This window comes from Botryllus schlosseri, chromosome 5 (assembly GCF_051294905.1).
Source record: "Botryllus schlosseri isolate E-star chromosome 5, Bs_hap1, whole genome shotgun sequence".
NCBI lineage: Eukaryota > Metazoa > Chordata > Ascidiacea > Stolidobranchia > Styelidae > Botryllus > Botryllus schlosseri.
In genome coordinates, this window is record NC_137240.1 from 19,854,133 (window position 1) to 19,869,199 (window position 15,067).

Below are 15,067 nucleotides of genomic sequence, written 5' to 3' on the forward strand. Positions count from 1 at the left end.
ATCACATGTATAGTGAAGGATCACTCTAGTGCGATTGCCAGCTAAATGTAGATTATTCGCGACCCATGTCGCGACTGTAAAAACCCGGTATATATTATACATAGGGACCAATCAGACTCTCCCTTCTCTGTCTTCCCTGATCGATCTTTCTTGTTCTAACCAGGCCTTAGTTAGAGTGTATCAGGCTCGAGTAACGTAATTTGTAACGTAACGTGATTTGGATGGATGAAAATCGCCAGGGGCTATCGCTATCGACGTCAGCATCTGCAAGAGGATAAACAAGAACAGTGTATATCAGTGGTGGGGAGTCTTCTTCGTCAAAAGATTGGTTCAATATTTCCAATGTGCCATGCGAAGATGCCAACCAATTGTTACGTCACAATTGTATACTATTGACCAGGGTTGTAATGACTCGAGTCAGACTCGAATCACGATTTTTTTGTGACTCGACTTGACTCGAGTCATTTTCTTGAAATGGGAAAATGACTCGACTCGACTCGAGTCAATATTTGGATTGACTCGACTTGTACTCGAGTCATTACGCATGACTCGACTCAAGTCATTGACTCGGCCTATTTTATATGACTTGAAGGTGAAGAAATTTGGGAATTACAATGGTTAGATCAACGCATGTGACGAATTCTGTCGACATCGCTATTTGTCACCACTGCTTTCGTTGCACTCTTCTGATATCAGATATGCCGCCGTAAAAACAAAAGACAATGGTACATAGTAGCGAAGAGCAATGCATTGTACAAAATAATCCCGTGGTGACGAGGTAATAGTACTCAAGACTTTTCAATTATACAAGCAAACAATCGAAGCAAAGTCCAATTAGAGCCAATGAAATGACTCAGATGGTCAAGTAGCCTACTTGGAAGAGACTGATAAGCTCATGTGTAGATTTGAAGGCGATGATTCTTTGTATTTTTGGGCGACTAGAATGGATGAGTATCTAATGCTCTTCAGTGTGGTTCAAAATTGCTTTTTAATTCCTGCATCTAATGCACCAGTGGAACGTGTATCCAGTGGATGTGGATTATTCTAAGGCCATGTCGCCTCAACATATATGAGAATCTCCTTTCAACTTTGTATTTTTCAAGTATAACTCGTTGATTTGATCTGCTGTCTGTATAAACACACAATACCCTCCGTCCACTTGACGTTTTGTTAGATATGTTCATTGTGCACGTGAGTAATAATGAATGGCTAATGTTGTGTGATGTTTGTACAATAGGGCCGATCAAAAATAACTTCTTTTTTATTCTACATGGTCGCTACTTGATAAAATTGTTACGTTGCATAAAAAGAACACTGAATCTGGCTTAATTTTAAATAGTGGAATCAATGATATGAGTGGAGAAAATTTTGGATTTGAAAATACATGGAGTATTTTTAGTGAGAAATGATTTCATATAATATAATTACATACTAGTAGTTAGTCGACTATTTTTTCATATTCAAAATATTCCACTCCAATAACTTCGCTTCTTCTAGTTGGAATTGAGCCAAATTTACTATGAATCATACTTTTACACAATCTAACAATATCATGAGGTAGCCGGTAAAATTCGAAAGTCTCTTTGTAATTAATTCAAAATATTTTCTCTTAGCATTGCTTTCTTCTGGTTGGAATTGAGCCAAATTTAAGTTCTTTCAGATAATCTAACAATTTTAAGAAGTAGCCTCCTTTTTAAGATTCTTTTCTCATTTTTGACAATTTTTTGTAAATGTAGGGAAAATTAAGATAACAGTAAATCAGCACTAAAGTAACGCTCCGGCGACTACTTCGGGAGCTGAGCAGGAAAGTTGACATTTTTCTGGTCAACCACCTGATTTAATGTGAAAGCAAAACCGTACCTCTACATAAACGTTTATTTGGTGATTCTCTACCAGCTTGTATCTAGACGTGAATTCGTAGGTTCTCTATCATATAGTATGTAGACGTGAATTCGTTAATTCTCTATAAGCTATTTGTGAGAAGTCGTCGATGTGCTAGTAATAAAAACTGAATGCTTGCATTTGTGATATATCAGACTGACAGATATTTGATTTAAAGTTCTAAGATTAGTAAAGTTATCGTATTGGCGGCCTGTCTCGTCTATCTGTAGCATCGGTAAATGAGGCCAGGAACTGTCCGTTATCTGCCTAAATAAACATGTGCCAAGACTATGATAGGGACAAAATAAGCATGTTTGGCGAGCAAGGAATTCGATATCACCCAAGCAGGATTGAAAACATAAGTTGAACATGACTTCAATAGTGTGACTTGGACTCGACTCGAGTCATAATACTATGACTCGGACTTGACCCTTAAAACGGTGACTTGGACTCGGACTCGAGTCTGTGATGAATTGAAAATGACTCGACTCGACTCGAGTCAAAACCACAAAAGTCAGATTGACTCGTGACTCGGCACCATGTGACTTGGTTACAACCCTGCTATTGACGTCATGGTCATTTGATGTTATTACACCCGCACCCGTACTAATCAAGCCAGTTTCCAGACATTTTAGCATACAATAAAATTTCAACTATATAGCGGTCTGGAACCCGTTGCAAGCTATATATTTCTACTTGCACTGCTGTTACAACTATATGACATTTTGTGAAAGTCCATGAAATTGGGATGTACTAGTGCACATTTTACAACAGTGGTTCCCAACCTTTTTCGACTCATCGCTACCTTATAAAAAGCTCGACACAAATCTCCCCCCCATATTCCCGGATCCCAAAATCAGGTCATATTAACGGAAAATTTATGCACAATGCCCCTGATCGCTGGTGAATTGACTGAAAAAATGTCGTTTTCCGCGTAGGTGCTCGGAAATCAGTTTCCACGTCTACTTTGCGTGGAATTGCCTTTTTTCAATTCTCATATACAATACGCAGACTTCATGTGAAATGTTTCGGCCGTGTTAATCGGATATATCTCGCTGGACGTTCTAACATTCTTGCCCCATATGCATATCGCTCTCCATGCAGTCGCCTCCTTTGGGGTATTTTCGCCCTCTTGTTTCTCACCATCGCTCACTGGGTAGCAATATCAGCCACGTCGATTGCGTATCTCATTTGTTAACCTTGATATTAGTAATCATTTGTAATCAAGCCTTCTCAGATAGGCTGTTCTTACCGCTATATAAGACGTCTGCGAACCACCATTTGTTGGTTATTGACGTTGTCGCAAAATTGATCGTAAATCTTACTCGTCTTCTTGCGTTCGTTCCTTGCTTTCGTACTCGCTCGTTCGTATATTGCGGTTGCTGTAATAAGTGTCAGTTGTCTTTATCAAGTTATAGCCTATGTTGCTCTTGCTGTATATTGTTGTTGCTACACAATTTGTCAGCTATATCTTCATTCGAATCCGACTTGAGCGTATTATTGTGTTAATAAAGTCATGGAAGACGTGTATGAATTACAACGCTTAGCACCCGTAGATACCAAATCAGACAGGCTTTTGCGCCTATAATCGGAAGCGCAGGATTCAGACTGCCACGCAGAAACATCACTGTTTTAGAGCAAAATCGACTACAATTAGATTCAAAATTGATCATTGACCACAAAGCCATATCATGATATAAGCATATATGGCTGGCGAGCCATAGGTTCCCGACCACTGGTGTATATCAACAATCAGTGATGTCATATTTACTAGGGATAAGATTGTAGACATACCCTAAACCTGAGGTATCGCACTCAATCCCGGTCTTGGGCCGGATTCATACCTTTCTATCGGTTAAGTGCCGGACCAGCCAAATGATGCCAAATGTTGCATCCATGCCTCAATTTATCACTGGAATGTTCCATTATCAAAACTATACATAATAATAATAAGTTTCATCCTAACAACACCTATATTTGTAAGCAACTGAATAGGCATCATTCGATGATTCACCGATTGGATACAGTTATATGCAACGCATATGCATTGTGATGAAAACCAGAGATTTGACGCGAACGTTGAAATCTGATACATGATTATGAAAGAACATTTTGGGTTTTTATGGATGATGGGGGCCTTTTGAGTCAGAAGTTATGCAACAGCAAGCTAATATATATATGTTTATATATTTATATATATATTATGCAGCTCTCTGAAATGCCGAAACCTCAAAACGCGAACTATTTATCTTATTGATAGGTCGCCGAAAGGTCAAAAAATGTTGAGAACCACTGCGTTAGCTGAACCCATTTTCTTACTTTTCTTTACTGCTGTCATTGCCGATACGGTGAACTCCCTGAAAATTAATGATATGAAGATTTGGTGTTAATAATCATAATTTAAAATTTAATTGCATAAATTATTTTTCATTATGGTTGGTAATTTTATTTCAAGGCCAACGACGTGATGATATGGCATGTACCTGATGATACTCCAGTCGAAATAGCAAGACAAAATGCTAAACTCAGATACAGAACAATCGACAAATTTCTACGTGATGTCGGAGGGAACTTGTATTCTCTCTTCGTTGACTATTACCATCTTGCAGTGAAGGATTGTAAGTTCAAGGAGGCGATTTCGTACTTAATATAATAGAGCAATGTTCATTTTCTTAACAATATGTAGGCCTATAGCTAATGGGTTGTGTCGCTCATATTTCATATTTCTGCTGTATATTACCGATAACGATCGAAAGCGTAGCGCTTTAATATGTTTTCTTTTTCGTAGATTATACCGATATCGCTGAATCAGGAATGTTGAAGCGTGCAAGAAAGGTATTGGAGACACTGGAAAAAAAACAACGCAACTTTGAAGTCTTACGTTCCGGATTGGTATCATTATGAGCTGGACTACAATCGCTATTCACTGGACTCCATTTACAGCGATATGTACGGATACGGTAAACACGGTAACCAAGTAAGGAATCTTCGCCCCTTGCACATATTGCGCATGTGTTCATCGTGTCATTTACACTCTGAAACCGTTATGCTCCATTCACCGATACCCTATTATACCTAATATACAGTATGTACAACCGAAATTAATTGCTTGAACATTTGCAAAATGTGAGATCCAAATTCTTTTAATGTCTAGTTTTAAGCTATATGTAACAGTGATATACAACATTGTTTTGCATATTTTGCAACTAATCATTCCTCATCCTAGTACTAAATAGAAAAAGAAAGCTCTGACTTTTAAAAACCCTAGCATTCCAACTAAGATAGTTTCTCTATTCAAATTTCCCCAGAGTGTAGTAGAAACCATTACTCGATGGTTCTATGACTACTTTCTCGTTGATATCGGAAGCAAAAACTGGAAAGAGGACCGTGAAGCCCGTTGTAGATAAAAATTACGGGCTGCGCCAGTTTATCGCTTAACTTTTCAAAACCATCACTCATTCGAAGTCGCAATTGACCGATTTCAAATACAATAAATGACAAGTGATATCGCTGTTTGTCGGTCCTTTTTTGCCTCTTCTCAGCTATCTTTGGTGCATCCTCGTCAGTGATCTGCTCCAGACCATATATCGAAATGTTGATATGGAGCATTCAGGGCGATATCTAGTAGCCTATTTCGTTGGTTGGTTTTAACACGACATAGGGTCGAAAATTCTCGCTCTGGCCAGGCGGTTACTAGAGGAATTGACAATGCAATGCAGCAAAGTCGATGCACCTCAGGAAACATTTTCTGGAATGCGTTGTCTCGAGCAATTTTGCTACAATCGTCACCGGGATCTTGGCAGAACTCAAATTCTGGCATTGTAATTATATCTTTCAACGTTTGATAGTCATTTAGTACCTTTTCAAGGTCTATTCAGAGGAACAACGTCGAATCTTCCGATGAGCAGCGAGAGATTATCATTCCCACAAGGCTGGCGCTGAGGGGTATCAAGAGGAATCTCATTAGCATCAAAGATTCGAAAATCAGAGAGTGCCTCAGGCCCAGGCTCAGGCTTCTGCTTGTTATGATTCCACACGTAAAAACTGATCATCATGCGCCTTGAATCAGAAATAAACCTTGACGAGCATCCAAGAGACACTACTTTTGTGAATAAATATTTGATTCAACGGTTAGCTGCACCCCCACTTATTCTTTTTCCGGACGTGAACTGTTGATTGTAGGCTATATTCGTATGATTGACATGACATAGCGAGAAACAACCATTATTTTTCTACTGTGATCGCAAATCCAAATTTTGGAAAACCGCTGGATAAATTTGGGGGAACGCCTAGTGGCAAGTGGCACATAATTTTAGGTACTCGAAAATAATCACCTTTCATTACTAGACTCGAATCATTAGATTTAATATTCGATTCATATGCAGGTACTCGATTCATTATGCTCGGTCCTACTAACACAGGGGCGGGCAACATACGGCCCGCGGGCCCGCGTCGACTCCAGAACTCCTATCTACGTGTTGGAGGCTCCTCCTCGCCATGTCATACGTGTAAGCGGTGTCTTGAAAAGGCCGAGAAGTGGGCCTTGCTACAAGTCGGCCGCTACGGATTGAAAATGGAGAAAATTGGCCTGGTGTAAATGACCATATTCGTCGACAAACACCATGAATACCAAAAACAACAACAAAAACCCCAAGATCGGAATTTCAAAATTCTAAGACAGTTTCCGTTTTTGTGTGCTACATTCAGGGTGTAAATACACACTTTTTTCCATAAGAATGGATGGAATGAGCAGGCCGATATTCTTTATTATGATTCCGTAACTGTCGACTGGCACGGTCCATTTACACGCTTCAATGAGACAACGCTCGTACTGATAAAGTAGCGAGGAAGATCCTAGATCAGGGGTGTCAAACATACGACCCGCGGGCCGCATCCGGCCCGCGAGGCCATTTCATCCGGCCCGCGAGACCATTTCTGGATAAATGAAAAAGACGCATGCTCAGATTGCTCAGTTTTAGCAGTGCTTTGTATTTATCATATAACATGACGAAAGCAATCAGTCAAACGCGTTGTAGCGCGTTGCTCTCAATTGTTACATATGAATGCTGCTAATCAGCAGGAATGAACAGTACACAGTTGTACGCAAATTCGAGTGACTGGCATCTGCCGGATGGTAATATGATACGCTTATTATTGACATCGCATCTTGCTGGTAATAGACACAAGTGACGACAGAATGAAAATACACTTTGTTAGTTTGCGAGCTCTTTTATCCATGTTTGGAACTACATATCTTTGGGAACAAGTGTTCTCTGTAATGAACAATAATGAAACAGTTCAACGCTCACGGATAACCAATAGACACATCGTTAAGTGAGCTGCTAGTCTGGATTTGCATCCAAATATTGAGGCGATCGTTAAGGAAAAGAGATGTCAAGTCTCAAGATTAAGCAGCAATACGGGAGCGCAGTCAAAGAAGACGAACCGTGTGTACTTGAAGAGGATATAATTCCTTCCGCCGTTAGTTCGACCTACAAATCTGGTTGGTCACACTTCCCTACCTTTCGTTCAATTTCATTTTCGGTCGATTTTTGTCAATTGTCAATATGTGTACATTTTCATAAAATATTGTTTCAATAGACCCCACTTCATTTTGTGTGATGATTGTGTCATTGATTTAAAGGGCTACCATTCGACGTGAAAAATCTGTCATATACCCATAACTTTAAAATTGATCAAGACATATTCCTGTAATTTGGAGCCAAGTGGCATGATAAATACCATAACGTGGGTGACAGTTCTTCAACCACTTTCATTTATACTACGATACCCAGTGCGCATCGAATAGATCGGCTTCGGCGATAATCGCACATTCAAAGGGCGTCATGGTAAAATTTGATTTGACGAACTCTGACTAGGACGGGGCTCGCGTACTTTCGGGTTTTAAAGTTATTTTCTCCGTATGGCTGTGTAGTGACTTTGGTCCGAAAGTGCATGGGCGCCACAGGTCCATCGGTTTGTCTGTCCGTCGCCAGAACACACTTATCCGATCATCAGAAGGTTTAGGTGCGGGGAATATGACATCAAAGATAACAAATATCAAAAACAAATAATTTTTGAAAGTCTTGCCGTTCGAGGGGTAGCGTATCCCCGTAACGTGAGCAGAGCATGCTTACTTAGAAAACTATGTGTGTGCAATAAACCAGTAACTTCATTGTTATGTGTGTTGAAACACATTTTACTGATCCGGCCCGCGAGACGTTTGAAGGTCTGAATCCGGCCCGCGACCTGAATTGAGTTTGACACCCCTGTCCTAAATAAACCCAAATACTTGGTAGGGAATTCCGAAGTCGACCTCGGTCGGACTCGAACCCGCAACACATTGATATGGCAGCTGTGTATTGTAATCGTGACACTGGTTGTGTGAGGAATTCGGAGCCTTTAAGATCTACTAACGATACGCGTCTTATCATCATACTTGTGCTAAGTTGGTTTTCCAGCGGTGACGTATAATCAGGATATGCGGCGCGTTCAACAGATTAACTGATTTCAGTAATGAGCATAATGAGCGATGAGGATTTTGTGATAAAATCTTCGGTGTAGGTCTATATATCCAAATTATCGAAATCATGGAATTTCGATTGTGGGGGGGGGAGTGCAGATAACAAAAGATTTTCCGTGTGTTTCCGACAAAAATATTGGAACGCACTAGCAGAATTTCATCAGGGAGTTATGGCCACATGAGGTACTAAAAGAGGCCTGCATGTGGGCCTTGATTGCGGGTATCCGATGTACTACCGACACATGGAAATATTTACGAAGCAAAGTATATCTCGAATGTTACATTTTGAAAAAGCAATACATTCGTCCCGTTCAGCTAACCCGTGAAGCCTGCTCGAATTGTGGGCATGATACCACAGGAACAGCAGAAGTGTGTTCGCATTCGGAGCTGGGCAATCATCTGTTATAGTCGAAACCCGAATCCACTGCTGTGCATCCGGATCCATGTCTTTCACTGGTTCATGTCTGCATGAAATAAATGTATGGCCGCAGTCTAGCACTCATTAAACAATAAGGCCTATATTGCTTTCATACCGACTTCCTATCGTCACTATTTCACTGTTAAACTATTTGATATTATACTCGGCCCTGATGTATAAAAGTATTTTATAGAAAAGAATGTCTTGATCACACGGCTCTTTGATTCACCTAAAATAATGTCCTGAAAATCCATCGCGTTATAGTGAGGTAATGCTGGTATAAGTAGGGTTACCATATTTTGTAATCGAGAAAGGAGGACATGCATTGCCAAAAAGGAGGACATTTTGTCGTTATCGGAGGGCAATTTCAATTTTCTGAAAAAGGAGGACAAATCCTTCAAAAGGAAGACGCATAGTAACCCTACTACTAGGGCCTATCGTCTCGTGACTGTATACCTGTCAAATTGGAATTCAACGTGACAACTTTCAAATTTCTAAAAATGTGCTTTTCAAATATTTTGTCGTGTAGAATCTTGATGCTTTATCACATGTCTCCTCGACTAGACCATATCGAAAAAAGCTAGTTAAAGTGCCATGCTGAAAATATTTTGTGTGTAATGTCTTTTGGTTGCAATGTCGTGCGAATACACAGTATTAGGGTCGCATTTTAAACAAATGGTTGTTTAAAACACTTTATTTAAAACATGTTGTGTTTTTTTAATTGTAAAATCATGCCATAATTGTGAAAATACTTTCCAAAAACATGTTGTATCAGCCTACGGACAATTACCACCCGATATTGCAGACATATACGATATTCGATGGTTGGAACCCTCAAAATAGTCGGTTCAACAAATATAGTACAGATATTCCGTCAAAGGAGCTAAATTTACACTATATTTTCCATTGTCAATGTCAATCCACTATGACATTACAATTGAATATTCATGACGTCATGGCATAAAAAACACAAAAAACAACAATAAAAAGCATGTTTTAATAGGCTTACCATACGTCCTCTTTTAAGAGGATTTGTCATTTTTTTTGACTTTTCTGAAAGTGTCCTCGGAGGACGCCCTAATGTCCTCTTTTATGAAGCAGCACAGGTAGCACAGAAGTGAAGCTCCGGCGGGTATTTCGGAGTGAAAAACGGTGAATTTAGCTCTGAGCGAAAATATGACCTTTTTTTAGTCAACCGATCACAAAGTGGGAAAAATTCACCGGTTTTTGAGAATTCTTCTCCGGTTTTGCAAGTCTGAAATTTCTGAAAAAGTGTCCTCTTTTTAGATTTCCAAAATATGGTAAGCCTAGTTTTAAACAAGGCCCTTGTTTTAAACATGTTTGTTTTAGATTGATTTTTGTTTTAAATGCAACCCTACACAGTACACAGTATGCAATGTAATGAAGTAAAATGCTTTTTGTACAGTGAAATTGTCAATATTGGCTGTTCGCATGTCTAAGGAAGATGCGATTGGAATTATAGTGTATTATTTTAGTATCAGGTATCGTGTTTGAGTTCAGCGTGTTATGCATGACTTATGAAGCATCTGAAATATTGATTAAGTCATGAGCGCCTTTACGGATGTCATCATATCAAAATATCCTGATATTGACTGGCACTGAGTGGGACATTGCACGTATAGGTCTATGATCGAAGACGATCATAATGAATAGCATTTCTGGAGCATGCGAAACTTGATTAAAATAATTTTCTACTGTCTGTTTTCTGCCAATACGCCTTAAACGTCTCATATTCAGTGCCCGTGTTAAATAAATCATAGTGAATCGTTTCCTATACGAAACGCTTTCAAGGCCATGAGCAGTCCATAGCAAATAGTAATGAATTATTCTTGAATTTGATTTGGTAACTGGAAAATGTGTTGGTTTTGTAGGCGTCCGTTCCACTCTGAGCCCATTATCACGCGCCAAGTTTGAGTGCTGCTGGCGCACAGATGGTCCGCATATAGTTACGGTTTAGAGCACTATAATATTGCCATATTTGTATTACAGATTTCTGACATCAGGTATGGTTATCCGTATTACGATGCGCATGAATGGAATACAAGCTACAATGTCGATCAATGGTGTGTGAATAAAGCGTTGCGATGATGAAATATTGATGCAAATACATCCTGTCTCTCCAGGTTTTCAAATATCTCGACTTTGGCGAAGACATCTCACCCGTTCATGATGGTGCGAGTAATCGGAATCGTGAATCAACCACAATATTTTGATATGTTTTTCCACACACAAGTAGGCTATAGTTATTATCTAATATTCGTATACAATAGGAATTTATGAGCAATGCTACAAGTAATAGGAAATGCTAAATGTTGATCAGCGTTCCAGGTTACCGTGTGGCAGGGTGCTCTATACTGCTCCCTGTGACAGTTATGTCTCGTATTGTATCTGCCTCATGGGTATCTGGCTGCTTCGGCGGTGCGGTGCGACGCATAATAGATTGTCTGCATCAGTTACTTGTATCGCGAGTGGTCAATAGAGACGGAGGTCTTTTCCAACCAGATCACTATTTAACACAGGGGCGGGCAACTTCTGCAGTTGGCGGGCCGGATATAGGAAAATTAATTACTTGGCGGGCCGGATCGCTGAATCGATACAGTAACGCTCATTTATCCACATATACAAGAAATAAATCGTACTAATGAATGTATTTTAACAACAGTAGAGTTACACCATACGTCCTCTTTTTGGAAAGTGTCCTCGGAGGACGCCCTAATGCCCTCTTGTTTGAGATTTTGTCCTATTTTTTGAGAATATTGGTTGAATATAGGTTAAAATGCGACTGAGATACAGTAAATCATCACTGAAGTAACGCTCCGGCGGCTATTTCGGAAGCTGAGATGGAAAGCTGATTTTATTTTAGTTAAATAGCGGATAATGTGAAAGGAAAACTGTTATTCGGGGTTTGAGTCAGAAAGTTGACCTTTTAAGTCAACCGACCACGAAGTGGGAAACTACCATTTTTTAGGATTTTCCTCCGGTATTGCAGGTCTGAAAATTCTGAAAAAGTGTCCTATTTTCACATTTCCAAAATATGGCAACCCGAAACAACAGCAATGTCATTTCAAAGCCAATTCTCGTCGATAATGACGAACACAATGGTGATTAGAGAACAGCATTGTCATACAGGCACCGCCATGCCTGCTTCTCTATGATCCATCAACACACGGTGCAAGATTTCAAGGCGTTCGATCAGGGATATCTATAACTAGATATCCCTGCGTTCGATAAACCCGGTACCCCAAATCTACCAAGATATCAATTCATTAGGGCTGAGTAAGTGGCGAGATAGCGTAGTTGTATATTCCACAGCTACAACACCAATGGGCTGTGATACCGAGTCCGATCGAAGTCGACTCCAGAATTCCTACCTACGTATTGGAGGTTTATCTGGACTCCTCGCCATCTCATCTGTGCAAGCGGTGTCTTATGAACACCTAGAAGTGGGGCGTGCTACACGTCGGCAATTACGAAATCAAAAATAAGAAATATATCGGCCTGGTGTAAAAGACGATTGTAGTCTAAACCATGATTAGCACAAACAACATTAGGGTTTAGTAGATCGTAAATGCCGATATGCAAGTCTTCTCGCTTCGACGAACTGACGCGTAAGCTCTGCTCTCGCACGCTACGCACACACGTATATAATAGCATACAGTCACTAAAAGTTGACGAAGTAAACAAGTAGTGGGAGATATCGGCCGCGGGCCACATTATAATGTAAGAGGGGAAACTGTCCGCGGGCCGTATGTTGCCCCCCTGATCTAACACATTTGATTTTGCAGAAAAGTCACGCTACGGCCTCCTGGCATTTTAAACAACTCGCTGCCCGTTGAGAAATCAACCCAAACGACACGTTGATTTTATGTCATCAATGTGACGGCTGTAGACAATTTTTTGCGACCAGCTCGGCTATGTTTGGTTGCGTTTTTGACAACGCAACCCTTATTGAAACAGTATGAAATAAAAATCGCTAATCAGCAAAAATCAAACAATATTGGAGATACAGTAGATCCTGAGCCCTGCTGCAGACGCATTAGTTGACGCTAGCAATGACATGCGTATCAGACTGTTGCGAATCAACCCGCTGTAGGTAGATGGGATGAATCAAACCAGCGAAGAAGGCGCGCGCGTAGCGGGATATGCCAATCACTCCATTTTGCGTATAAATTATTAACAAATAACGTATGGTAGAAGGTTCCAATTCAAAATGTCTGAACTATCGCCGTGGTATCCTCGAGAATCACTATAGGCAGGTCTCGCAAGCTGAACACATGTAAACTCCAGTGTTAGGATGACTCGAGTCAGATTCGAGTCCCCTTTATCGTATGACTTGACTTGACTCGAGTCACTTTGCAAAAATGACTTGACTTGACTTGACTCGAAGTTTCAGGAATGAGGATTTACTCGTGGCTGGAAGCAAAATTTACGAGTCAATTTCAAGTCATCAAGTAATCGATGTCGACTAAATCGCTGTGCCTTGTATAAGTTCGGATTGTAATTATCGATACGCTTGTGTGACCTGTGAGAGAAACCAATCACTCAATGATTGTACGTTTTACCGAGCCTCCATTGTTATATCACAAATAAATCGATCGCAAACGCAGTGATTGGAGCCTACACCTTACGTTGTTGTAAATTAATAGTAAAGTGATACTAGCAATATATCTCTATTCTATAAACTGCTCACATTGCCCAGTGGTCACCATATCCAACCCTCTGGTATGATTTAAATCCAATGAATATCGTTCATACGTTTATAATTGTGTGTGGGTAGGGTGTTGCACCTTATCCTCTTTTCAAGGTTTCGTATTTTATCCTGTATTTTGTCTGATAATTCTAGACTGGGGCTACCGCTACGTGGTCAGCTTAGCAGTTCTACGTATGCGGGAGCGATACAGCGTCTACTCTATATGCGCGTATAATCAACTTTTTGTTCGTTCCTCGATTCAGAATAAATCGGTTTCAATCTGCATTTAAAACAGATAGCATAATGCAATGACTTTGAATCATGTCTCGTGCTTTGCAAATTCAACTTGACTCCACTAGTGACTTGACTCGTCACTTGACCTGACTTGACTCGACTTGACTCGAGTCACCTCCAAAAATCGAGTGACTTGACTTGACTCGAGTCAAATGTGCAATGACTCGAGATGACTCGTGACTCGAAGGTAGTGACTTGATCCCAACACTAGTAAACTCCATCCTGCTCTACTCTAAAGGCAGGCAATTAGTACGCTATCACATGTTAAATGATGAGACATTTGCTTATAACATCACGTAATTTACAACCTGCGTATGGTGGAGATAAACATTGCACCATATTGCACATCGGGACAGCCTTTTATGAAGCATAAACTTGCCTATTTATTGTGATAGCTAGTCATCAGACTGACAAGGAATTCGTTTTTCCTGTTTTTTAACGTTTTAAATATTGTTCCTTCGTTTTTTCCCTTCATCAGAATCATTATCCGTGACCATTGGTTGTCCATTGAAACGGCAACCCTTGCCTAACTAACAATATTCAATGCCTTTCTATTTTGAAGATCACTGTCCCGAGCGCCTCGTTATTATAAAACTCATTATTGACAATGCATCACTATTATGACACTTGCTGAACCAATGCTCGTAATTTTTAATGTCTCGCGAAAATGAGTGAAAGGCCGCTGCATGATTGTTTGTTGTAGGTATTCATGGTGTTTGTCGACTACTATGGTCATTTAAACCGGCCCGATTTTGTTGATTTTTATTCCGTATCTGCCGATGTGTAGCACGACCCACTCCTAGGCTTTTATAAGACACTTAACACGGATGAGATGGCGAGGAGGAGCCTAAATAAGCCTCCAACACTTATGTAGGAATTCCAGAGTCAACCTCAGTCGGACTCGAACACGCAACCCATTAGTGTTGCAGCTGTGGATTAAATCAACACGCTATTTCGCCACTAAATGCATGGTGATATCTCTGATCAAACTATATGTCTCTATTGGACAACGTGACGACGAACGGTTTGGATGAGTTGTATCGCATACTACATTAACGCTTTGCGCGATTAGGAGGGCAACTGAAATATGGTAAATAGGTAATTCGATAGGTTTTGCTCAGTCCTATTTATTCCAGAAAAAACTCTAATGAAGCTGTACTAAATACGAATATGCATTCTGAAATTGCACACATTACATAAATTATATTGATCGAGACTTTCGTGGAAACATATCGGTCAC

The 15,067-nt window shown here is 40.1% G+C and overlaps 1 protein-coding gene across 3 annotated transcripts in view; it reads left to right on the top strand.

Annotated features, from left to right (window-relative positions):
* Positions 1 to 15,067, top strand: part of LOC145439337 (uncharacterized) — a 29,330-nt gene that overhangs the window by 13,136 nt on the left and 1,127 nt on the right. For 2 of the 3 annotated variants that reach the window (XR_013915149.1, XR_013915150.1), the window contains exons 6-9: positions 4,337 to 4,499; positions 4,670 to 4,858; positions 10,833 to 10,906; positions 10,967 to 11,075. Coding sequence is in view for 1 of the 3 variants with exons in the window: in XM_080316841.1 (XP_080172967.1) it covers positions 4,337 to 4,499; positions 4,670 to 4,785 (279 nt within the window). In the remaining 2 variants the exon portion in view is untranslated. Of the gene's footprint in view, positions 1 to 4,336; positions 4,500 to 4,669; positions 5,438 to 10,832; positions 10,907 to 10,966; positions 11,076 to 15,067 lie in introns of those variants that run through there. The other variant, XM_080316841.1, reaches the window with a different exon arrangement.